The 23319-nt window shown below is 55.5% G+C and overlaps 1 protein-coding gene across 4 annotated transcripts in view; it reads left to right on the top strand.

The window, feature by feature from the left end:
• Nucleotides 1–23130, top strand: part of TPCN1 (two pore segment channel 1) — a 48891-nt gene extending 25761 nt beyond the window's left edge. For 3 of the 4 annotated variants that reach the window (XM_066370839.1, XM_066370841.1, XM_066370840.1), the window contains 23 exons: nt 144–274; nt 1170–1258; nt 2899–2933; nt 3454–3512; nt 3755–3854; nt 5633–5749; nt 6001–6125; nt 7190–7238; nt 7616–7679; nt 8690–8734; nt 11381–11437; nt 11515–11568; nt 12353–12425; nt 13290–13397; nt 14419–14490; nt 15020–15109; nt 15666–15781; nt 16560–16606; nt 17193–17261; nt 17445–17529; nt 18281–18420; nt 18588–18668; nt 20704–23130. In XM_066370839.1, the coding sequence (XP_066226936.1) occupies nt 144–274; nt 1170–1258; nt 2899–2933; nt 3454–3512; nt 3755–3854; nt 5633–5749; nt 6001–6125; nt 7190–7238; nt 7616–7679; nt 8690–8734; nt 11381–11437; nt 11515–11568; nt 12353–12425; nt 13290–13397; nt 14419–14490; nt 15020–15109; nt 15666–15781; nt 16560–16606; nt 17193–17261; nt 17445–17529; nt 18281–18420; nt 18588–18668; nt 20704–20814 (1917 nt within the window). In that variant the 3' untranslated portion in view covers nt 20815–23130. Of the gene's footprint in view, nt 1–143; nt 275–1169; nt 1259–2898; nt 2934–3453; nt 3513–3754; nt 3855–5632; nt 5750–6000; nt 6126–7189; nt 7239–7615; nt 7680–8689; nt 8735–11380; nt 11438–11514; nt 11569–12352; nt 12426–13289; nt 13398–14418; nt 14491–14645; nt 14746–15019; nt 15110–15665; nt 15782–16559; nt 16607–17192; nt 17262–17444; nt 17530–18280; nt 18421–18587; nt 18669–20703 lie in introns of those variants that run through there. The other variant, XR_010749369.1, reaches the window with a different exon arrangement.
• The last annotated feature ends 189 nt before the right edge of the window (nt 23131–23319 follow it).

The raw sequence follows: 23319 nt of genomic DNA, 5'->3' as shown, positions 1-23319 counted from the left end.
TGCTGTTGGGGAAGGGCGCTGGAGACAAGGGACAGGCCTCTTGAGACCAGAGTGGGCAGTATGTAGCCAGCCCTGAGTTCAGGGTACTCGGGAGGGGGTCTGGGAGGAGGAGCTGACGGTGCTCTGTGCTCATCCACCTCCAGACCTCCGTGCTGGTGGTGCAGTTCGTCGAGGCCATCGTGGTGTTGGTGCGGCAGACGTCCCACGTGCGGGTGACCCGGGCACTGCGCTGCATTTTCCTGGTGGACTGTCGGTACTGCGGTGGCGTCCGGCGGTAAGGCCTGGGGGAGGAGCTGCTCAGATAGTCGCTATCATGGCCTGGCCTGGAACTCTGGGCCGGTGGAGCAGGAGCCAGTGAGTCAAGTAGTGATAAGACCCATTCTGCACATTGGTAGACTCTAAGCACACTCACTTCCCGTGCCATTCTACCCACACCGAGAGGAAGGTGGTATTCCAGCCGAAGTTTAGGTGTCTTGACTCCAGGCCCAGGGCTCTTTCCCATCTTACAACTCTCTGGGGCTGGCTCTTCTCTCGAAGCACATCATCTGCCCGAACACAGCAGTGGCAGCGCCTAAGACAGGCAACTTAGCATAAAGTCCACATGACTCTGCAGGCTGTCCCGGGACATCCCCCGTCACCAGGGGACTGCACTCAAACCAGACCATCGGCCTAGAGTTAAACTCAGCTTTGAAGACTCCATCTGGAACATCTGTTGGTGGGGTACAGCTGATAAGAATGAGCTAGCAATTCATTCTGTGTGCCCATCCTTAAAGCTGGATGCAAGTGTCCAAGGACCAGGTGGCCCTGAACTGTCTTCATGCATCTCACTTCTCATGGAAGCTGACCTTTGCACCTGCAGCCACGCACCTGGCCTTCTGCTGCTCCCACCCAGTGCAGGGCGCTCTCCCGCTTGCGCTCTGGAGGCAGGAAGAGGTGGCTGTCTGTGCTACATCTGCCTCTGGTCTCCCTGGCACCTGCTGAGTGCAAGTCTTCCAGGACAACACTAAGTGTGATATCACTAGCCAGGATGCAGTGGTATTTAGTGTTCTGTGAGTCAGGAGCACAGGACCCCGGTCTCGATAAGCTCGTGCCCCCTGAGAAGTCCCAGACAGCATCCTCGGGGCCTGCCCTGGGCTGCGCCTCACCCCTCCCTGCCCCTCTCTCCCCAGCAACCTGCGGCAGATCTTCCAGTCCCTGCCGCCCTTCATGGACATCCTCCTGCTGCTCCTCTTCTTCATGATCATCTTCGCCATCCTCGGTGAGCTCCCTGCGCCCCAGGACCTGGCGGGCTCTAAGAGCAAAGTCGCAGAGGGAGAAAAATTTGCTCTGGCAGTTCTGGAATTCAGAAAGGTTTTACAAATGGTGTAAACACCCAGGGACTCCAACTCAGGAAATGAAGACTTAGAAAGAAAATGGAAGCCCATTTGTAGCCTTTCATGATCTCAGTTTCCCCCCATGGAGGTACCCATGTCCAGAGATGAGCATTGCCATGCATGCCTGTGTAGATTCACTTTATGTTTCCTTAAGCAACACATACATTCTATTATTACTTTGCATATTCAAAAATCTGCATAAATGGTTATGTAATGTGAGTGTCCCCTTCTGCAAGGTGCCTTGTGCTCAACACTACGTATATGAGGTTTATTCGTGTGTATGTGTGTCGGTGCCACTCGCTCATTTTCACTGGAGTGTAATGAGTACACCCAGATTTATTTATCTGCTTTCCTGTTAGTGGGCGTTTTTCACTATCACAAGTCACCCTTCAGTGAACACTCGTGTGTGTCCTAACGGACACGTGTGAGAGTTTCTATGTGTGGAGGACATTGGGGTCTGCACACTGCAGCATCATGGGATACAAAAGCAAGACCACAGTCTTTCTAGCTGTGAGGAGGCCTTGCCTCTTCAGATAAGGGCACGTGCTGGTGCGGCACCCCATCCAGATGCAGGGCTGAGATAGTGGGGATCCCGGAACACGGTGAGGAAGCCTGAGGTCCCTTCTCTAGTCCTGGCAAGGAGAGGAGTGGAACCATAATACTGACTCTAGTCTAGGACCTCCCCCACGCCTTCGTGACTGATTGTCCTGAGCCTTTGGCTCCCTCTTCACGTCCCCTCCACCCACTCTCGGTGCAACTTTCTTTGTGCTGCAAGGGGCTGACTTCCCCCAAGGGCCGACTTTCTCGCTTTTCCCATAGGATTTCAGGGTCTCAGGAAAAAAGCCCACCCCCAGAGGGAGGAAATTAGTGGTGTTTCCACTCCCGGATCCTTGGCTACAGAGGAACAATGGAGTCCCTTTGGAATTATTACTTTCTCAAAACCAGCGTTGCAAACTAGCAGTCTGGATTCCAATCCAGCCTATGGTTCAGTTTTGTTTGGTGTATAAATGTTGAGCCAGCGTCTTAAAATTAGAGTTTTATACAAAAATACAGATTTCCAGCAGTGTTTAAAAAAGATTTTATTGATTTTTAGAGACAGAAGAGGGAGAGAGAGAGAGAGAAATGTGGGGTGAGGAGTGGTGAGCATCAACTCACAGTAGTAGTTGCTTCTTGTATGTGCCTTGATGGGGCAAGCCTGGGGTTTTAAACCAGCGACCTTTCGCATTCCAGGTTGATACTATTCACTGTGCCAGCCAGGTTAGGTGGAGATTTCCAGCGTTTTTATACTAGACTAGTGACACTCAGGCCACATGTCCAAATAGCTGCATTTACTCAGTGCCTGGTAACCACCTGCTCCATTTAGACAGAACATGTGTTCCCCTGAGTGCCGCAGTCCCCACCACTCCCTGTTGCTCCCCCTCTGCCCACTGCTCTCATTCATGTTTATTGGTCCAATCCCTTTGACATTTGGGTTTTGGACCTCTACTCTAACCCTCTTTTCAATTTATTTTCTACTGCCTTATAGGTTTCTACTTGTTCTCCTCTAATCCTTCAGACCCCGTAAGTAATCACCATTTTCATCTGTTTCTTCCTTTATGTGAGGCCTTTCCCCTCTGACATGATGGCTGGACTGACTCCCTAGCCGCATTAGGAAGGGAGGCCCTGCCTGGCTTCTCATCACAGCTTGTGGCCCCTGCAAGTCCCTGGCACCCAGATTTGAGCCGTTCCTTCCCTGAGCATTAAGGGGCATGTTTTCCCATCCTGAGAACCACGTTTCCAGGATCAGATTTGGAACATGGGAACGTTTTGGTGGCAGTTACAACGAAGGAGAGCCAAGCTAATTGTGCAAATGTGATTCTCTTGGAGAAAAGCCCCACAGTCAGTTGTCCGCTTCTGCCAGAAGTGAGAATTCAGGAAGGCGGGGTCCTTATTCCCTGTTTGCTCATTTCTCAGCCACCCTCTGGGGTTCTCTGGGAGGGAGATGGGCAGATGCTCCAGGCAGCCCATCGCGGCCTGTTCCAGGCCGGGGCGCGCCTGTGGGCTGGCACCAGCATGTCCTCTGCCTCCTTTCCCCGGACAGTACTTCAGCACCCTGGAGAGCAGCATTGTCAGTCTGTTCGTCCTTCTGACCACAGCCAAGTAAGTCGGGGCTCGGCTTTGACTCCTGTCGTCTGCTAGTGCCCAGGGTCTTCTCTTCTCAGCCCAGACAGGTGCTTGGGGGAACTGGGAGGAGTGAATGGGGGAGGCCTGGCGACTGGAAGCCGTGGCCTGGGAGCCGGGGAAGGTGGGCAGGGGCTGGGAAGGCAGAAAAGAGAGACGTCCTTAGAGAAGACCGAGGCAGGCAGACACGGGGCCCGGCGGGTGACGCTCTGCAAATTCAGTTTCCCAGACGTGATGATGCCTTCCTACGCCCAGAACCCCTGGTCCTGTGTCTTCTTCATCGTGTACCTCTCCATCGAGCTGTACTTCATCATGAACCTGGTGAGTGACCATGCCCTACGCACCGCCGGAGCCGTCAGTGCAGTGCTGGGCCTGTGGGAATGGGGAAGGAGGGGCTGCTGTCAGCGGGAGCCGGGGGTCCCGGATGTCGTCAGTGTGGTGTGGCGGGGAACACCCTGGCAGTAGCGGCCTCCTGGGTTATTACCGTCATTGCTGCTGATGGTGCTGGAGTTTAAGCCAGGGCTCCCCTGGGACTTTTTCATTCTTCTAGCAAACACATAACTATAAAAGCTGGCACTGACTAAGCCCAACCCAGGCACCGTGCAAAGTGGAGTGAAGGATGTAACGCAAGAGGTCCTGGTACGATTCTCAGTTTGTAGATGAGGAACCGGAGGGTCACGGGTAGAGTGCCGTGCCCACGCTGCACGGCTCGGGGTGGCCCGGCGATCCGGTCTGATTCCAAACCCTGCTCTTCCTAACCACTCTGTCTCACGGCACCCACATCCTGGAACACCTTGCGTATTTCCACCCCACTGATCACGAACCGTCAGAAATCCTATACAGGACACACTCTGTTGAGGAGACTGTGACGTCCCCGTGCACCCTGGGAACTTCGGAGGTGTTCGAGGAGGCTTGGTTGGCCACCAGGCATGTTCCTGCCATCAGCCGGTCACCGTTAGGCCAGTGCCAAGATCACCTGTCATTGCCAGAACCATCAGGGAGAGGCTCTTATCAAGTCTTGTATTTTTATACTTCTGAAGAGCATTCTCACCCTAGTCCTCTTAGTCAGGCCCGGTAGACCTGTGAAATCTAAAAATTTGCAAGTCTTAAAAACAGGAAAAAATTTTCTTTTAATTTCTCAAAACCAAAAAAGAAATATGTTGGGTATCTCTTCATACTCACTATAGTTCTTCTGTACTGTCGATAATTTAGGATTATAAAGATGTACCATGTGAAATTGATATATTTTAGTTTGTGAAAACCCAGGTTAGGGGTCTGCAGGACTGCAGCCTGCACTTGTAAATAAAGTTTTATTGGCACACAGCCACGCCCATTTGTTTCCGCATCCTCCGTGGCTGATTTCGTGCTCCAGTGCAGGATTGAAAAGTTTCAACGGAAACCATCTGGCCTTCAAAGCCTAAAATAGTTGTTCTCTGGCTCTTTACAGACAAGGGTTTGCTGAACTTATCTTGATCTAAAGGGGAAAAAATGGGAGGGGGGCCAGTTTGAAGGGATGCAAAAGGACAAGAGTGTTTCCCTCAAAATATTTTTGTAAGAAAAAGGAAGTGCTTCCTAAAAGGCATTTTTCAGATCCTGCCTCCCCCTCCCCCATGGCCCTCTGGTAATGCAGGCTGTGTTGTTAATATGCTGACCTTGGAGTTTGGCAGTTCCAGAATGTTGTGCCCTAGAGGGCAGGCCCCCTCATTCCCCTGGTTCCTGGGGCCAGTGTTTGAAGCTGTGACTTCCCAGGACAGGGAACAGGGGGATGGAGTTGGAGGCAGCATCTGGCAGTGATGCTCCTCCCTGCTCCGAGGTCGGGAGGGCACAAGATGGACACATGGCCTCCCCAGTCCTCGGTTGTCCTCGGTCGTCGTAGTGAGCTGAAGTGGGCGTAGAGCCCAGCATGCTTGTCCCTGCTTTCTTCTCACTGTACAAAACTGCCCAGGCCATGCATGGCCTTCCTCTGCTGAGACTTAGAGACCAAGTCACTTAGAGGGAGGGTCACCCCACGCCCATTCTGGGGTTTGCAGAAGAGCGCCCTCTGGAGGCAGAGGTTCTGCCACGCAGGGGAGCCAGGTCTCTCTGCTCTTCCCTCACAGCTTCTGGCCGTGGTGTTTGACACCTTCAATGACATCGAGAAACGCAAGTTCAAGTCTTTGCTGTTGCATAAGCGAACCGCCATCCAGCACGCCTATCGCCTGCTCATCAGCCAGAGGGTAGGGAGGAGCAGCAGCTGGGTGGGGAGGGCGAGGGTCCCTGCTCCCCATCTCTGGCTCCGGGCAGCCCCTTGGCATGGCAGGGCCAGAAGCTTTAGAAAGTGGAGTTCTGCCCTTGGGAGGATAAGAGGGGCCGGGCATCCTGAGTTCCATGCTGTGCTGGATGCCCCCTGAGTGGTTGCCCCCAGGGGCAGGGGCGTCTGGGCTCTGCACTTCCCTGTGCTGACCTTGCTGTCCGTCCCCTCCCCCAGACCCCTGCCGGCATCTCCTACAGGCAGTTTGAGGGCCTGATGCGCTTCTACAAGCCCCGGATGAGTGCTGGCGAGCGCTATCTGACTTTCAAGGCCCTGAATCAGAGCAGCACACCTCTGCTCAGGTGAGAGCTCAGGCCAGGTGGGGGCGCTGTGGCCCCCTGAGGCAGTCAGGACAGGGAGCTGGGCCAGGCGCCGGGAGGTAGGCGGGCAGAGCCTGTTAGAGACTTGCCTTTTCCTCGAGATTCTCACACGTGTAGACCGTCTTCGTCAGGATGCCCTCTGCGAGTGACAGAAGTCCCACCCAAAGTTAATTCAAGATGACATGACAAAAAAGGACTATTGGATCGTGAACTAGACTGACCCAGCTGCTCACCTTCGAGCTGAGCGTGAGGTCAGGTAGTTGCATGTGAGCGGATCCACAGAGAGGCACACACACATACACACCCCGAGATCCCCATGCGCAGTCTGGTTCTGACTGCTGATGACCCAAACCCTGTTTTCAATTTGAAAAGAAGCAGGTCGGCCATAGAGACAAGAGTGAGCAAGGTCTGTTTGGGCTGAACTCTCAGCCGTTTGTTCCCTTAAGTCCTCGGCCAGCGGAGGCTCAGTCCCCGTCTATGTACGAGTTAGAGCAGGGGTCCCCAAACTACGGCCCTCGGGCCGCATGCGGCCCCGAGGCCATTTATCCGGCCCCCGCCGCACTTCCGGAAGGGGCACCTCTTTCATTGGTGGTCAGTGAGAGGAGCATAGTTCCCATTGAAATACTGGTCAGTTTCTTGATTTAAATTTACTTGTTCTTTATTTTAAATATTGTATTTGTTCCTGTTTTGTTTTTTATTTACTTTAAAATAAGATATGTGCAGTGTGCATAGGGATTTGTTCATAGTTTTTTTTTATAGTCCGGCCCTCCAATGGTCTGAGGGACAGTGAACTGGCCCCCTGTGTAAAAAGTTTGGGGACCTCTGAGTTATAGTAACCCAGGGGGAGTGAGGCTGTCACTCCGTGTAGACTAAGTGGAATACGTGTTCCTAGCTCCGGAGAGAAGGAGATCAAAATGCCTACAGGTGAGGGTCTCCTGGGTGCTGAGGTGCTGGGACTCCCCTTAAAGGTGACCCCAGGCAGGTGGGAGAGGTGAAGCTTTGTGGAGGCATTCTGACTTTTTTGCCTTTTCGTGTTACTGTGACAGCCTGAAGGACTTTTATGATATCTACGAAGTTGCCGCCTTGAAGTGGAAGGTGAGGACACGTGCGAGGCAGGAGAGGGACGGGCAGGTGCTCCACGGGGGGATGAGGCCGAGAGGCACCCAGACGCAGGTCTTCCGGGCTGGACCAGCTCAGTTCTGGGCGCTGCAGGGAGACCTGGGAAATGGGCTAACGACAGTTCCGACCTACAGCGTTATTTTCAGGATTATATTACAATAATGTACGTGCACGGCCCATGGACCGGCTCAGTGGCCGTTGGTGGCCTGTTGTTACTTAGATCCCTGAGCATTTTCACTGTTCCCCAAGTTAGGCTGGTGAGCAGGGAAGGACCGTGGCACCCTGACCCCCCAAAAGTGAGGTTCTGGTCCCTGGTCCTAACACCCTCTCCCATGGCCCTGTTCCCTGGCCAGGCAAAGAAAAATAGAGAACACTGGTTTGATGAGCTTCCCAGGACAGCATTTCTCATATTCAAAGGTAAGCTTCACCCAAATATGGTGTCTTGGTAGCTGGGGACAGAGACCACAGAGGAGCAAAGGAAGAGTGTGTGTGCGTGCATGCGTGTGTGTGTGTGTGTGTGTGTGTGTGTGTGTAGATAAGACAAAGAGTGTGATTACCCTGGCAGGGAAATAAGTGTTGGACTAGGAAGGAAATTGGTAACTTAAAAACCAAACCAAAAGACATCTGTGGGACATTTCATTCGTTAAAGAAAATTGACCAAGCCTGCTAATTAGAAGAAAAGGAAAATGTACCACCCAGAGATAACTAGTGTTCATTTCCTAATGCGTTTCCTTCTGATGTTTATTTTTTTTCCTGTGCCTTTTAAAAACAGTCATGGGATTGCACTTGTATATCCTGCTCTGAAACCTGCCTTTTTATCTAATAGTGTATTTTGCTCATCCTCCTGGGGTGGGGTATATACCTTGTGCAGAGGATCCCTTGCATAGCATAAAATTCAAGAAATTAAAATTGGCGTGCTCATATTATTGACCTAATAGGCCTCCCTTTATTAAATGGCAGATGTGCAGTTCCACGTGGGGGGTGTGGTTAGCTCACAGGGGAGTTGCTCATGTAAAAAGCCTGAAACTGGTTCCAGGCCATTATGAACACGAGTAAAGATGATGGATTCTTTTTTGGGCACAGCTGTTATTCCATAGTCTCTGGAGGGTTTTTCATTCTACTGGGATGATGGCTACTCAAGGGGATGAATCCATCGCCCCGGGCTGAGGCCAGCAGTAACAGAGGCTTCAGCAGTGGTCAGCAACGCTTCAAGCTGTTCGTCCCAGCTCCGGGTTGCCCAGGCTGTCCCGGAGCAGCTGCTGTCCGTGCAGTTGTGTCCGGGTGTCTGTGTCACTCACAGAGCCAGCCCTTCCTTTTTTACTCCTGGGCATCAATACCCTGGTTGCTCACTTGCATGAAGTAGGTGGTGGGGGAGTGTGTACTTGCACAAGAAGATTCCGACATTAACAATTCCCCTCTTCCAACAGGAATTAACATCCTCGTGAAGTCCAAAGCCTTTCAGTATTTCATGTGTAAGTGCGAAATATCACAGCTCTGGGCCCCTTTCCTCCCAAGTCTCATTCTTCCGGAAAGTGGAGAGCCGAGGGATTGATTAGTTCTGCAGTCATGGTTTTGACTTTTCATTATAGAAAATTCCAGGCAAATATGGAAGTGGAGAGACTATCATGAGCATCCATGTACCCCTCACTTAGCTTAAACAGTTACCATCCAATGGCCAGTCTTTCCTGTGCACCCACACCCTCGCTCTGGCTCACTGTACCCTCTGTAGACTGGGAGTTTTTGGAAGCAAAGTCCAGAACCACAGAGTAAGGTTGGTGGCTGTCCCTTATAGCTGTTTTAATCTGTAGGTTCCTCCTCCATCTCTTTTTTTTTTTTTTTTTGTATTTTTCTGAAGCTGGAAACAGGGTGGCAGTCAGACAGACTTCCGCATGTGCCTGACCGGGATCCACCCGGCATGCCCACCAGGAGGCAATGCTCTGCCCATATGGGGTGTCGCTCTGTTGCAACCAGAGCCATTCCAGTGCCTGAAGCAGAGGCCATAGAGCCATCCTCAGCACTCGGGCCAACTTTGCTTCAATGGAGCCTCGCTGCGGGAGGGGAAGAGAGAGACAGAGAGGAAGGAGAGAAGAAGGGGTGGAGAAGCAGATGGGCGCTTCTCCTGTGTGCCCTGGCCGGGAATTGAACCCGGGACTCCTGCACGCCAGGCCGACGCTCTATCACTGAGCCAACCGGCCAGGGCCCATCTCTTTCCTTCCTCTTGCAATATGTGGTTGAAGAAGCAGGATTGTTTGTTCCTTGGTCTTGTTTTTGTTTTTCCTGTTGTCACTTATTTCCTGTAATGCAGCAGTACTCTCTAGAGCTGAACTGTCCCTTGTGGCAGCCACTAGCCACAGGAGGCTATTTAAAATTTCAGCTTGTGAAAATTTAAAATTCAGTTTCCCAAAGTATTCACATTTGAAGTGCTCAATAGATGCACTGATGGCTAATGACCCCCGATGGACAGCACAGATGAGGACATTTCCATCATCACAGTTCTCTTAGACAGTACAAATCTAGGGGCTTGATTGGAGTCCGTCTTTCTAAGGTGCGCTGGTGCTTTTAGTGGGAAGTGGTGTTAGAGACCACAACCTGAGATGCTGGAGGTGTTCACTGCTTAGGGTTGGTTATTATTTCTAGGTCTTTTCCCTGGACAGAGGTGGGGTTTTGGTGTTTTAAAAGATAAACTGTATTATGAGTTTAACTTGATATTCCTAGTTTAAATTCAGGACTATAGGGTTGCTACCTAACCTGGTCATCCTTTCCTATCCAGACTCCCAGCCTTAACATCCTGGTTTACAGCAACACCGATACAATTACTCATCCATTTTATCCCACAGCACACACATAGCATCCTCCAAGAAACCACCCAACACAACCCCACCCATATCATCACCAGAAACACCACTCCAGGGATTACAGTCAGAATCCTGTTCGTGTGGGTATTGTCACAAACTAAATACACATTTAGGTTTGTTTCATTTTGTTTTTAACATTTTAGAGATTGCTTTTTACATTTAATTTTGCTTCGTATGGTTCCAAGTTGATCTGCCCAAAAAAAAAAGGTAGATTCAAAGAAGTCTCCTTTACATCTCGTCACCTCCCCCAGTGGGTAACTTTTATTATGCCTTATTCATCCATTTAAAATAAAACACCTCTAAATATGTACATAGGTATGCCTATCTCCCTGCCTTAAATAAATGATAGCCTACTTGGTGTACTTTCTTTTTCACCTTGGTTTTTTCAGTTGATGATATATCCTGGAGACCACTCCCTAGTAATACTCAGAGATGTCTCTTGTTTCTTTTTATAGTCGATAGGACAGCTCTTCATGATGGCATCATGGTTTATTCAACTGGCACCTTATTGGTTGTTTAGGTTGTTTTTTGGCATTTTGCCATCATCAAGTGGCCAGTTTTCTGTGCATGTAGCATTGTGATTTTGCCACTTGTCTCCCTGGGATGAGTTCCACACAGTGGTCTTGCTTAGTGAAAGGCCAGGTGCACAGGCATTTTGCTAACTGTGTGGTCATTTTTTTTTTAATTTTTTTTATTTATTTAGTCATTTTAGAGAGGAGAGGGAGAGACAGAGAGAGAGAAGAGACAGAGAGAGAGAAGGGGAGGAGGAGCTGGAAACATCAACTCCCATATGTGCCTTGACCAGGCAAGCCCAGGGTTTCGAACTGGTAACCTCAGCATTTCCAGGTCGACACTTTATCCACTGCGCCACCACAGGTCAGGCTGTGCGGTCATTTTTAAAATCAGAAACCTCTCTCCAGAAAAACAAATACTCTCAACCCCCAAACCCTTTGTATATTGTCCACGGTTGATACTGACTTAGAATAACCTGTCAGTTTCACTGAAACATCTGAACTGGCATCCCTACTGACACAGAGGGTGTTATTTAGAAATCCGTGGCTGTTTCTCAGCGAAACCACCAGTTGATTTAGCTCATGTGAGGAAAGCACCAAGTGGAAAGAAGCCACCTGTCACAAGAGCGTGTGGAGTGGCCCTGCCCTTAGAACCTCCCGGAGCTGCCCGGAAGTTAACCAGGGCTGTGACCTGTAGATTTTCCATGCCCGCCTCTGCTTTCTCTGTCTCTCATGAGCCTGTCTATTGCAGACTTGGTGGTGGCAGTCAATGGGATCTGGGTCCTCGTGGAGACCTTCATGCTGAAAGGTGAGCCTGGCAGGGGGACTGGCCCGTCCTGTGGGCCCACCCGGCCTGCCTCTTGAGCTGCTGCCTCTGTCCTACAGATGGGAACTTCTTCTCCAAGCACGTGCCCTGGAGTTACCTCGTCTTCCTTACTAGTGAGTCTCTGACGTGGCTTGTCTTACCCGCTGGCTAGAATGTGCGTGGCTCTAGAATGGGAAAGGTGCTTGGGAAGGTCTGGTTTCACCCCGCCCCCATTTCGAACTCTTTCACGGTCCTCCTTCGTCCTCCGGATCCAGTCTCCATTCTGGGCGTGCTCACCACGCCTGGCCGCACGGGGTCCTTTCAGCCTTCTCCTTGGCCTCCCCTTTTGCCAGTATTGCCACCCGTACCCCACGCTGCAGCCCTCCTGACCAGTGTCTGGCTCCCGAGTGCCCCATGCCCTTGCTTACTTTTGCACGATGTTTCCTCGGCATGCAGGACATTCCTCCTCCTCCTCCTCCTCCTCCTCTTGTATTCCTGAGCACACTGGGTCGTCATGACCCATTCGCAGCCTTCCCTCTGTCTCCACTCAGAGCTCTGTGGGAGTGGGCACCGCACTGCGTGGGTCCCTTTCACATGCCCAGCCCCTTCACAAGGCCTGGCGTGGGAAAGGTGCAGGAAATAGCTGCTGGGTGGATGGAAGGAGGGATGTCTGGGTCAGTCCCAGAGCGGGGTGGAGGAGGGAGCGCCTCTCTTCTTAGCCAGTGGCCCCTGATGATTGGCATCTGGACCCGGCCCTCTCCTGGAGCCTGCCTTCCCCCCAGTGGGCAGGGCTGTGACATGGCCGTCTAGACGGCCTTTTGCGGGGGAGGGTGGCTGGAGACCTCGGAAGGGTCTCTGAGAGGAAGCTGAGCCAGTCCGGGTGTCGGCATGCTGCTCACTGCCTGCTCCTGTCCGCAGTCTACGGGGTGGAGCTGTTCCTGCAGGTGGCCGGCCTGGGCCCTGTTGAATACCTGTCCTCCGGATGGAATCTGTAAGTGGGGAGCGTGTGTCTCAGCTCTGTCTCAGACGCCTGCGAAGCCACCACCCCTCCCCCCGCCCACCACACCCACAGCACACACACCGTGTCCGTGTCTGCTGTCACGGAGTCTCTCCCGCTGCTCTGCTTGCGGCTCTGGGACTCCCCGGGCTCTCGTCGTCTCTCAGGCCACCCACGCCTGTCCCTGTTGCACGTGGCCTCTGAGGACCCTGAGGCTGGGGGCTCTTCCTCGGTCACTTAACCTCCACACCATCCCCAGCACGACTAAGCTTTTTGCCGTGAAAACCACGTTGCCCACAGAGAAGGAAGCCCCACCGTCTCGCTTGGGCCTTCTTGTTCCACTGAGACCTTAAGAGGTCACTCACTGTCCATTCAAGTTAACTCACCCGTGAAGTCAGGCTACCCTCCCGAGGTCTGGGTTGTGAGGGGAAGCAAGTTACTCAGCGGAAGAGTCCGGGCAGACAGTCCAGGGCTCTGGTGCAGAGCTGCAGAGAGACCCTCTGCTGGGATTGTGGCTCGCTGGTCTCCGGTGCTGCTGCCCTCAGTGGCCCCATCAGGGTCGGCAGTCGCCAGTGTAGCCGGTGTAGCCAGTGTCTGCTGTTGGACCGGTGCAGGACCTTCGGGGCTGGGGGTGCCGGGCATTCCTGACCCTGAGACGTGTGCTGGGATGGCATTTGGCCACGCCGACCTCAGAATCCTCAGGAGCGGGCCCCTGCCGGGCACGCCCCTGCTTCTCGCCCCTGCTCTGGTTGGCTGGCGGGCTCCCTGGCAGGGCGTGCAGAGACAGGGTGGGGAAGGCCGGTGTGGCGCGGGGGGAGGCCGGGGCAGGCCCACGGGACTGCGCTCCTCTCCTTCTAGGTTCGACTTCTCTGTCACGGTGTTCGCCTTCCTGGGACTGCTGGCTCTGGCCTTCAACATGGAGCCCTTCTATTTCATAGTAGTCCTGCGTCCTCTCCAGCTGCTGAGGTAACGGGCAGAGCTGGGGTCAGGGACAGGTGGGCAGGGGGAGGCCGGGGAAAGCGTGGGGGCTGGTCTGGGAAGTGACTGGAACGAGCCAGAAGACTCATAGGCCTGGGGTCAGAGACTGCAGTGCCCCCTGCAGAAGCAGCCAGGGGCCACTGTCTCCTCATGTCACCGGGGACCGGTCACCTCTCACTGTGGAAGGGAAACACGGCCCAGGTGAACTTGGCCTGTGGTGCTATCCTCTGTGGCCACAGAACACATGTCCTTACCTCACAGTCCTAAACCAGAAGGCACAGCCTCTGAGGGTCCAAAGGGACTTTTGATGCCCCCCCCCCCCTTGCTTTTCTGGAAAAGCCTCTTGTCAAGAAAAACCCTCATTTGATCTTTTCCCCAGGGACCCTTGTAGGGACTCAGTAAAGCATGGCCCGGGGACGGGGTCCCTCACTGTTAGGGATCTGGAGCTCTTTGTATCTTCAGGATACTGGTTTTCCTGTTGACAGTCCAGCTGCGGTCCTACACGTGTCCATCGTCCCGTCCCGTCCTTCCTGGGGGGAGGGGAGGTGTGGGTTGGTCCTGGGTGGCATCTCTCTGTAGCAGAAACTGCTGCCATGCCCTGGTGGTGGCAGCCAGCCAGGGAAATGTCCGCTTCAATTCCCCACACCGCCACCCTTCTTTACCCGCCAGCCACCACACTGCGGGCTCCTCTGCGGTGGGGGCTTCTGTCCCCTCTGTCTCGGGTGTGCCAGAGTCTTGAGCGAGGCTCGCCTGCTCTGAGCCCTCTGGCTGCATTTGTAAACTGGTGAACGGCCACATTGCTCCCTCCTCACTCGAGGAAGAGGCTGACAGCATGGCCCTGTGTCCCTTCAGGGACAGGTCTGTCCAGCCCCGATGTCCTGGGGCCACCACCGCCCCTCCCCAGGGGCGTGAGTCACCTGAGTGGGGGCAGTCAGCGGTCAGGTGGATGCGAGGGCGGGCTACGGCCATGCCCTGCATCTGAGTGACCTGGCCCCCTTCCCTCGCTCAGGCTGTTCAAACTGAAAAAGCGTTACCGCAACGTGCTGGACACCATGTTCGAGCTGCTGCCCCGGATGGCCAGGTACTGCCCTGCCTCCAGGCCCCAGGGCCAGGCGCCAAGGCCTGCACCCCCTAGGGGCTGGCGGTGGGGTGGTAGTGGGGGGAGAGGAGTCCCGAAAGGACTGAAATGGGGGGTCTGGCGGGTCTTCAAGGAGACTGAACTCTTGACCACCACAGGTCTCCCTGGCACCACATCCCTCCACTGACCCGTCTGAGATATTTAGTAGGGAGGGCAGGGAGCTGTCAACTCACTTACCACCTGTGTCTACATTCACAGGTAAGGGGTCACCTGTGAGTCTACCTTCACAGGTAAGGGGTGAATCTCTGGTCACGGGGCATCTGTTCAGAGAGTCCTCCTTCGAGCCATTTTTTTTTACCCCAGACCTGAATCACCAGGCCCCTTCCCTGCAGGCACTTCCCAGGTGGCACACCTGGCCAGGGGCATGGCTCTCCACCAGTCAGCTCAGGGGTCTGAGGAGGCCGGCTGCCGGAGGAGGCGGGCTCTCCGGCCTGGCCCCGAGTCACCCTGTCCCTCTCCCCCTCCTCCCCAGCCTGGGCCTCACCCTGCTCATCTTCTACTACTCGTTCGCCATCGTGGGCATGGAGTTCTTCTGTGGCATCCTCTACCCCAACTGCTGCAAGTGAGTGCACCCCAGGGCCCCTGGCCCGGCCCGGTCCAGTCCGGGCGGCCTGTATTCCTAAGGAACAGAGCCCAACGGCATGCCCACCTCACCCCGGCTAACAGGGCCCTCTCAGCCTGAGGGTCCTCAGGGGCACGCCTCTCTGGGCCACAGCACCCTTACGAGCCCCCAGAGTCACCTTGCTTGGCTCCCAGGGCCTGGTTCAGTGCAGTAGCTAAGTGAGGGACTTGGAAGCAGGGCTGTCTCTGCAGTGAGGACAGCTGAGCAAGTTTCCAGGCCTCCATTCGCTCACCCTTTGGGCCAAGGGCTGGAGGCCCATGGCTTCATTCCACGTCTCTCCAGGGGCGGCCGCGTAGCATGACATACGGACTTGTGGGAAGGTCTGTGGTTACAGGGATAGAGTATAGGGAGCCAACCCCCCATGACCTCTGCCTTCCTCCAAGCCACCAGGACAGTGCTTCTTGGTCAGACCTGGGTTTGTGTAAACATTTTGTCCACTGTCCAGGTGACCATTTGTATTGTGACCACCCTTCTGCCCTTTTGTCTCCCTGGCCAGCACAAGTACGGTGGCAGATGCTTACCGCTGGCTCAATCACACTGTGGACAACAGGACCATTGTGGAGGATGGCTACTATTATCTCAATAATTTTGACAACATCCTGAACAGTTTTGGTGAGTACAGAAATTTCAGGAGGGACACTCCCTGGGCCCTTGTCACTGTAGGTCTCATGGGTGGTAGAGCAGAGCTGTCTGCCTCCCCCTCCCCCCTCGCTGCCCTCGGCTGTTTGCCACACTTCCTGGAGTCCTCTCTGGCCCGGGGGAGCGTGTGTTGTGCCCGGCCGTAGGGGCGCAGGCCAGGCCTGGTCCTGGGCTCATTCAGCCACCAGCTTTATTCCTCTTCTAATACATCCTCAGTGTCAGGGAGCGGAAGAGCTTCATGCTTTGCTAGGAGGGGTTCAGCCTGATGCAGGCCCCTGGTCTCAACTCCACAGTCACCGGGTGGGTCCCAGCCACACCAGCCTGCCACAGTGCCCTTGCATTGCTGAGATCAGGCCACACAGCTCTGCTCCTGGGTCCTGTGGAAGGGTGGGGACAGGGGGAGGGGAGCGGCCTGGACAGACACAGCTTCTCGAGGGAGGGGAGAGCCTCGTGGCACCCCGGATCTGTACCGAGGAAGGTCTGTGTGCTCTCTCCCCGTAAACCCCCCCCCCCAGTGCTGCTCAGGCAAAGGGCACACCCTTTGGGGGACAGGCAAGATGGCAGTGCCCCCTGTGGGGCGGGTGCTCAGGGAGGGCCGTGGCTGATCTTTCTGGAGCTCACAGCCCACGCTGGCAGGTGGGGACACCATCACTTAGGTGCAGGGGACCCAGGAAAGAGGCCACTTGAAACTAACTGACTTAGAAAAAGTGGGCTGATCAAGATGCTCTTCTTTTTCCCTTCCCTGCGGCAGTGACCTTGTTTGAGCTCACAGTTGTCAACAACTGGTACATCATCATGGTAAGGGCCTTGGTCAGCTCCTGGGGATGTCTTCCCACCATCCTGGGGCCAGCTCTGGGTGTCCCCTTGCCCAGCATGGGGTCCATGGCTCTTCCCGTTCCCTGCAGGGGGGCCTTGGGGGGCACAGGGTTGGGGTTCCACAGGGGGCCCCCCCTCAGCTGGACTGGGCTTTTGCCCCTGCTCCCCACACTGCTCCTGGCAGCCAGGAGATTCCCGTTAGCCTCTGGGTCTTGTCCTTCCGCCCCCACCGTGGAGAGCCTTTTCAATCAAGGAACAGTGTGCCACGGGTGGTTGGTTTTTGTTTAAATTCCGTAAACTCTTCCACGGGCCCCCCTGACTGAGGCCGGACTGTTAGTCCTGGGGGCCGTCCAGGCCTGTGCAGCACAGAGGAATTTTTAGATCTGGGGACCGCGGTGTCCCTCCTGTGTCTCCCACAACCGGAAGCAATCAGGGAGGGTCTGTAGGAAGCCTGGCGGGGCTGGGCCATGGACCAGCCTCAGTTGATGGCCACCTGGCCCTACCCCACATCCCCACCCCGCACCCCCACCCAGGTGCTCGCTCACTGGCCGTTTGCCTCTGTCCCCAGGAAGGCGTCACCTCTCAGACCTCCCACTGGAGCCGCCTCTACTTCATGACGTTTTATATCGTGACCATGGTAGGTCCGGGGCCACAGACACTCTCCCTGCTTCATCGTCCGAGCCTCCAGCCACCCCTGCTCACTGGGCACAGCTCAGGGACAAGAGGGCTGGGGTCCCGTCAGACCGGCTCTGCTCGGTGTGGGGCCCGAAGCCGCTCATGCTCCTCCATCCTTCCTTCCAACCCCCTCTGTGCTGGCCAGGTGGTGATGACCATCATCGTCGCCTTCATCCTCGAGGCCTTTGTCTTCCGAATGAACTTCAGCCGCAAGAACCAGGACTCGGAAGGTCTGTGCAGCAGCGTCTCTCAGCCTGTCCATCTATCTGTCTGTCTTGTCTGGTTGTCCAGCCTCCCAACAGTTCAGCTCATCAGTCTAGCTTGTCTTTCTACATCTCTCATTTCCATTGATGTTCAAATGACAGGAACATGCTGTTGATCTCATTTGTTAAGTAAAAACAATACAGGTCATAGTTGTAAGAAAAATCACATAGCAGAGACAGCCAGTGTCATACCTGTTCCTCTCTCCTAGGGGCTTCTGGCCCACACCGGTTCCTCCTTTTAGTTCCTATCTTACCTTCACGTTTCTAAATAATTTTTCACACCACAGCCCTGGGCAGAAAGGGTGTGAACGTCGCAGACTGCTGAGCCCACGGCACTCACCCTGCAGCCCGGGGCCCTGGCTTTCGGAGCCGCCTCGCCTCTCCCAGACTGCCCAGCTGTCTGCGTTCTGGTCCTGTGTTCTTTCCACACTCTTTCTCCATCAGAACTGCCGCATCCCACTGTCACTTGCTTCCAAATCTCTGCTGTGTCAGGCTGTCTGACCACTTTCTTTCTGTTTGGAGACTCCCTCCCATAACCCTGTCCCCTGTGAGCTGCTGGCCTGACCGTGGAGCCTCACACCCACAGCGACGGAGGGGAAGGACAGGAGTGCCCCCCAGAGAGGGAACCTTAGGACCCCTGTAGGGACAGCAGGGAGGATGGCCGACCCAGAACAGGCCAGACTGGGGGCTCTGAGCGCAGACTCCCTCCCCCGCACAGTGGACGGTGGCATAACCGTGGAGAAGGAAGTGTCCAAGGACGAGCTGCTCAGCATCCTCAGGCTGTACCAGGAGGTGCGGGGGGCCGCCCCAGACGTTCCCCAGCTGCTCAAGGTCCTCTCCCAGCTGGAGAGAAGCGAGGTGAGGCGCAACAGGCCCCGTCTGGTGAGGGGGCGGGTTGTAGCCGAGTGTGGTCCTGCCCCCATCGTCCTCAAGTTTTGGTGACACTTTGGGGTGGCATCATAGCAAAAGCATAGGAGCAGGCGAGGCCTGCGCGGTGGGTGCAGCCTCTGCTCTTCCTTCCACAGCAAAACACTGTGGTGTTTCTGGGACGGAGATCCAGGACCAAAAGCGACCTGAGCCTGAAGATGTACCAAGAGGAGATTCAGGTAGGAGCTCCGCCACGCCGCCCCAGCCCTCGCCTGGCACCGGGCCTGCTGCTGAGCGGGGCTGCGCTCCGGCCCGATCCTAAGTAGCGGGGAAGACTCTGCGGGGATGCGGGGTCACAGGCTGGGACCGCTACCTGTGGGGTCAGGTCTGGGGTGCCCTCGGGGCTCGTGGGGTCAGGTCTGGGGGTGCCCTCAGGACTCGTGGGGTCAGGTCTGGGGGTGCCCTCGGGGCTCGTGGGGTCAGGTTTGGGGGTGCCCTCGGCTCTGCCCCCCACTCTGGCCCCCTGTTAGGCCCCTCTCCTGTTGGGTCTTTCATATGTGCCATGGCCACTTGTGCATCCTCCAGAGCCTCCTGTGTTCCTCCTCGGAAACGCACACAGCAGGAGATGTAACGGGCAGGGGGACCGCCTCTTCCCAGGTCGGCAAACATTGCTGATGGAAGTAAGGCATGCAGTGCCCGCAGGTCCCTTTCTGACTGGGTGTTTCCTCAGTTAAGAGAAGGGAGGTCAGTTTTTTTTTTTTTTTTCTTGCAAAATATCCCCATCTCCCCACTTTGGCGGCTGAGTAAAACATTGCAGAGCAGCACATGGCTGGCACTCTGCGGCCCAGACAGAGCCTGTGGCCCATGGGCCACCAGCTGACGAGCTTTGGGTCTCTCCTCCCAGCCCAGGGACCTCGGGCCCCAGGCCTCAAGGGGGGTCTCCCTCACCGGCCAGCATGACTGTTGTTTCCCGGCATCCTCACAGCTGGAAACCCTGTTTCACAGGGACAGTCATGACCAGTGTCCCCACCCGAAGGGCTGGGAGGCGGCCGTTCACCAAAGTGACTCACATAGTCTCTGTGACAACACAAGGGGTACAGATACACAGTGGCTCCCTGAACTGGGCGTCACGGGGACGTGGAACTAACGAGCTTCAGTGTCGAGGACCCTGAGTTTGACTCCTGGCTCGGTGACCTTGGGCAGGTCACTCGGCCCTTTCACCTGTGTGGAGGGGGCAGTCTTCACCTGTCCACCCACTCCCAGCCTCAGTTTCCCCTCCATAAAGTGAGGGGGCACAGAATAGGCTGCCTCGGTATTTTTTAAGCTGTAGAGTTCTGTGGTTCAAATGCTTTCAAAACATACTGTGTAGCCCTGGCTGGTTGGCTCAGTGGTAGAGCATCGGCCTGGCATGCAGGAGTCCCGGGTTCAAGTCCCGGCCAGGGCACACAGGAGAAGTGCCCATCTGCTTCTCCACCCCTCCCCCCTCCTTCCTCTCTGTCTCTCTCTTCCCCTCCCGCAGCCAAGGCTCCATTGGAGCAAAGTTGGCCCGGGCGCTGAGGATGGCTCCATGGCCTCTGCCTCAGGCGCTAGAATGGCTCTGGTTGGGACAGAGCGATGCCCCAGATGGGCAGAGCATCGCCCCCTGGTAGGCATGCCAGGTGGATCCCGGTCGGGCGCATGCAGGAGTCTGTCTGACTGCCTCCCCGTTTCCAGCTTCAGAAAAATACAAAAAAAAAAAAAATACTGTGTATTTTTTAACTCCTTGACTACTGGCCTCCCCATGTCTCTGAAAATGTCTGACGGTGATGGCCTTAGGCGGGTAAGTGGTTTAATTCCCCCCCAGCTGCTTTCTTGGCAGCGTTGGAGGGAGTTAGACAGCCCTGCAGCCCGTCCACTTGGTCTTCTCAGGCATCCAATGAGGACGCGAGCCCTGCTCCGCTCAGAAGGGCTAACAGGAGGCGAGGTGGGGGCAAAAGACGGCATTCACAAGTAGAGGGTGATAGTCACTATCTGACACATGCCAAGCCCACTTTGCAAGGTGGTTGGCAAACCTCTAATCAATTAGGGGGCGATTCTACTGTCATTTTTTCATCTGGGGCCACATGCAGAATTCCCAGCGGGTCTGGGGACCAGGGGGCCTTTTCAGTCCCCGTGTTGGGTGGGGCTGGAGGGTCACAGCACGGCCTGGCCTGGTGACTGTCAGGCCGGAGGGAGGCGCGGGGTTGGCCGGCAGGGGTGCAGCCCACTCAGCTCCCCGTCTACCCCGCGCTCTAGGAGTGGTACGAGGAACACGCCCGGAAGCAGGAGGAACAGCTCAGCGGCATCGGTGTCCCTGCCGCCCAGCAGCACCCAGGCAGCCGCCAGCGCTCCCAGACCATCACCTAGCCGCAGCGCACACGAGCCAGCTCTTCTATGCAATAACTCAATAGTGTTATTTTACTACGACGTCTCGACATAACCTGTGCAGAGATACACGTGCACACATTCACACATATATGCACCTATTTATAGAGAGAAGGGAAGACACAGACAAGATGGGGTTTGGTTTGTCACCACCTTGCCCTGTCTTCCTCAACCTCAGAGGTCAGTTTGGTTTGGGGGGCAGTCAGGCCCCTAGGAGCTCTTCCTAGCCCAGAAAGCTCTGGAAGGCCCCATTCCCAAGAACACCACTGGAATAGATTCGGCCGATACCTGCGAGGGCTTGTCTTCAAAGTGGGCCAGCCCTCCTAGGCTACATCCACACCCACACCATCTTCCTGACGCTGCTTTCGGACCCGCGTCCCAGCCGACAGCTCCCCTGCTCACTTCCCGTGGCCACGGCACGGTCTTACTCGAGGGACAGAACCACTTACGAAGGAGAGACCCTACGTCCTTGGGGTTCCTGTCTCTACGTCTCTGATAATGAAATAAGACGTTCCTCTGGGGGGAGCAGTGCCCAGGCCCTAGTGGGAAGGGGCACCGGAAGGCGTGTCATGCCCCGCCATCAGACCCCAGCCAGCACCGTGCCCTGGCTCCATACGCCGCCTGGCCTTCACCCCCTTTGGTTCGGTTCCAGCTTGTGTTGCTGACAATCCTAACAGAGCCTCGTTTGGAATCCAGGCCCAGCAGGAGGAGGGGAGAGAGCAGGAGGCTGGCTCCTGAAATGGGCTGGACATTCCCTTCTGCTTGGGACTGTCCTGTCCAAGCGAAAAAGACTCGGTGAATTCAGGATCCTGCTGACGACATACAGATCCTCCGCACATGTGCGTTAGGTTCCCCTGCTGGGGGTGGAGAGCCTAGACACCCTGCGGGCCGCCCACAGCAGTTCCGTGGCCAAACCCGTGCGCCCTGGGCCAGTGCACCCGCGGTCTCACTTGAACAAATGGTTGATGCAGATGCAGAAGCAGATTCAGGTGAAGCTGCAGTTCCCCGTGTTCCATCGGTACCCCAGGCGTTCAAAGCGCGATTGGAGTGGGCAGCTCCCCGGCAGAAGCGGGGTCAGAGAAGGGGGTTCTGGTTCAGCTCTCCCCAGCGGCAGCCCTCATGATGCAGGAGGCCAAGGTGGTGGGGTGCAGGGGTGGGCGGGGACATCGGGACACCCCCCCACTGGCCATCCTGGTCCAACCCCGGCTCTCTGGCTGCCTCCACAGCCGCTGAGACTTAGGAAGGCAGATGGGCCGAAGTTCCCTCTCCCTGTCCTCTTCCCAGCAGGGCAGGGCCTGAGCTGTGGGGTACAGCACCCAGCTCCCCACGCCAAGCCTGATCCCCACAGCCAACACTGCACAGCCCTGTCCCTCCCCAGAGGAGAAATGTGGGCATTCTCATTTTTAAAGCACAGCCCCTTGGGGAAACCAGGGATCACTGGGAACCAGATTCCCACAGGGATTAGGAGGTTGACGTCATCCTCTGTCTCCAGAGGGCCAGCAGCCATGACGGGCAACTTGGCACCGAGCCCAGGCCAGAAACCCTTCCTCTGTCCAGAGAAGGAACTTCATTTGCACAGTTGTGTGCCTTGTAGCTTTTGTGTACTAAAATGAGCATTTTGGAAGCAGGAGTCGAGGGGCAGCTTCTAGAAGAGAACAGGTGTCTCCCAACCAGAACTTCGAGGAGCCTCATTCTAGTCCCTTCCTCTGCGCTCAGGGGCTCTGCACCTGGAGGTCACTGGCGTTGAGGAGCTGCAGTGTGAGGGCTGGTACCAGGAAAGGGGGTCCGGTCCAGCCCTCACCCTGTCCTGGGAAAGGCCCTGTTTTAGCTTGGACAGGATGAATGCAAGAGGGCCCCTACTACTGACAGGCCAGACTCCAGCCGCCGGCCAGCACCTTTGTCAGGCTAAGGATAGCTGATCCCGTTCATGGAGCTGGGGACGAGTGTCACCCAGGGCTGTGAGCTCTGAGGGACCCAGGACATCATCCAGCTCAGGTGCCCTCACTTCCCATGTCACAGCTGAGTGAAACCATCCTGAGACTCGCTAACTTGTCCTGGGTCGAGCAAACCTGTCGATGGCCTTGATGGCCCTGTGCCTCTGCCATGCTTTGGGTGGGACGCCATCCGGCCTCTCCTCGCTCCCCCCCCCCCAGCCTTACTCCACACCACGCGACAATCATTTTGTATGGATAGCAGGAACAACCCTGTACGGTTTTGTACATTGGTGATCTGTTACCTAGAGAACCCACTGTGTCTCTGGACTTCTGGCATATTAATAAAAGCGCCTCTGCTTTGTAAGTGTGGCTGTGCCTCGTGACATCAGCCAGGTGCCATCCTGTGGCTTCAGGTAGTGTAGGCGTGTGGGGAGGTCCCATCCACAACCCCACCTCAGCCCTACCCCTAGACGTGCCCTAAAGCTGATAAATCAGACCCCAAATCCTTCAGTCCTAGAACCAACCACCCATCACCTGACCCAGGAAAGGAAGA

The sequence above is a fragment of the Saccopteryx leptura genome, chromosome 2 (assembly GCF_036850995.1).
Source record: "Saccopteryx leptura isolate mSacLep1 chromosome 2, mSacLep1_pri_phased_curated, whole genome shotgun sequence".
NCBI lineage: Eukaryota > Metazoa > Chordata > Mammalia > Chiroptera > Emballonuridae > Saccopteryx > Saccopteryx leptura.
Note: the sequence above shows the minus strand (reverse complement) of the source record. Positions and strands in the feature narration are given on the sequence as shown.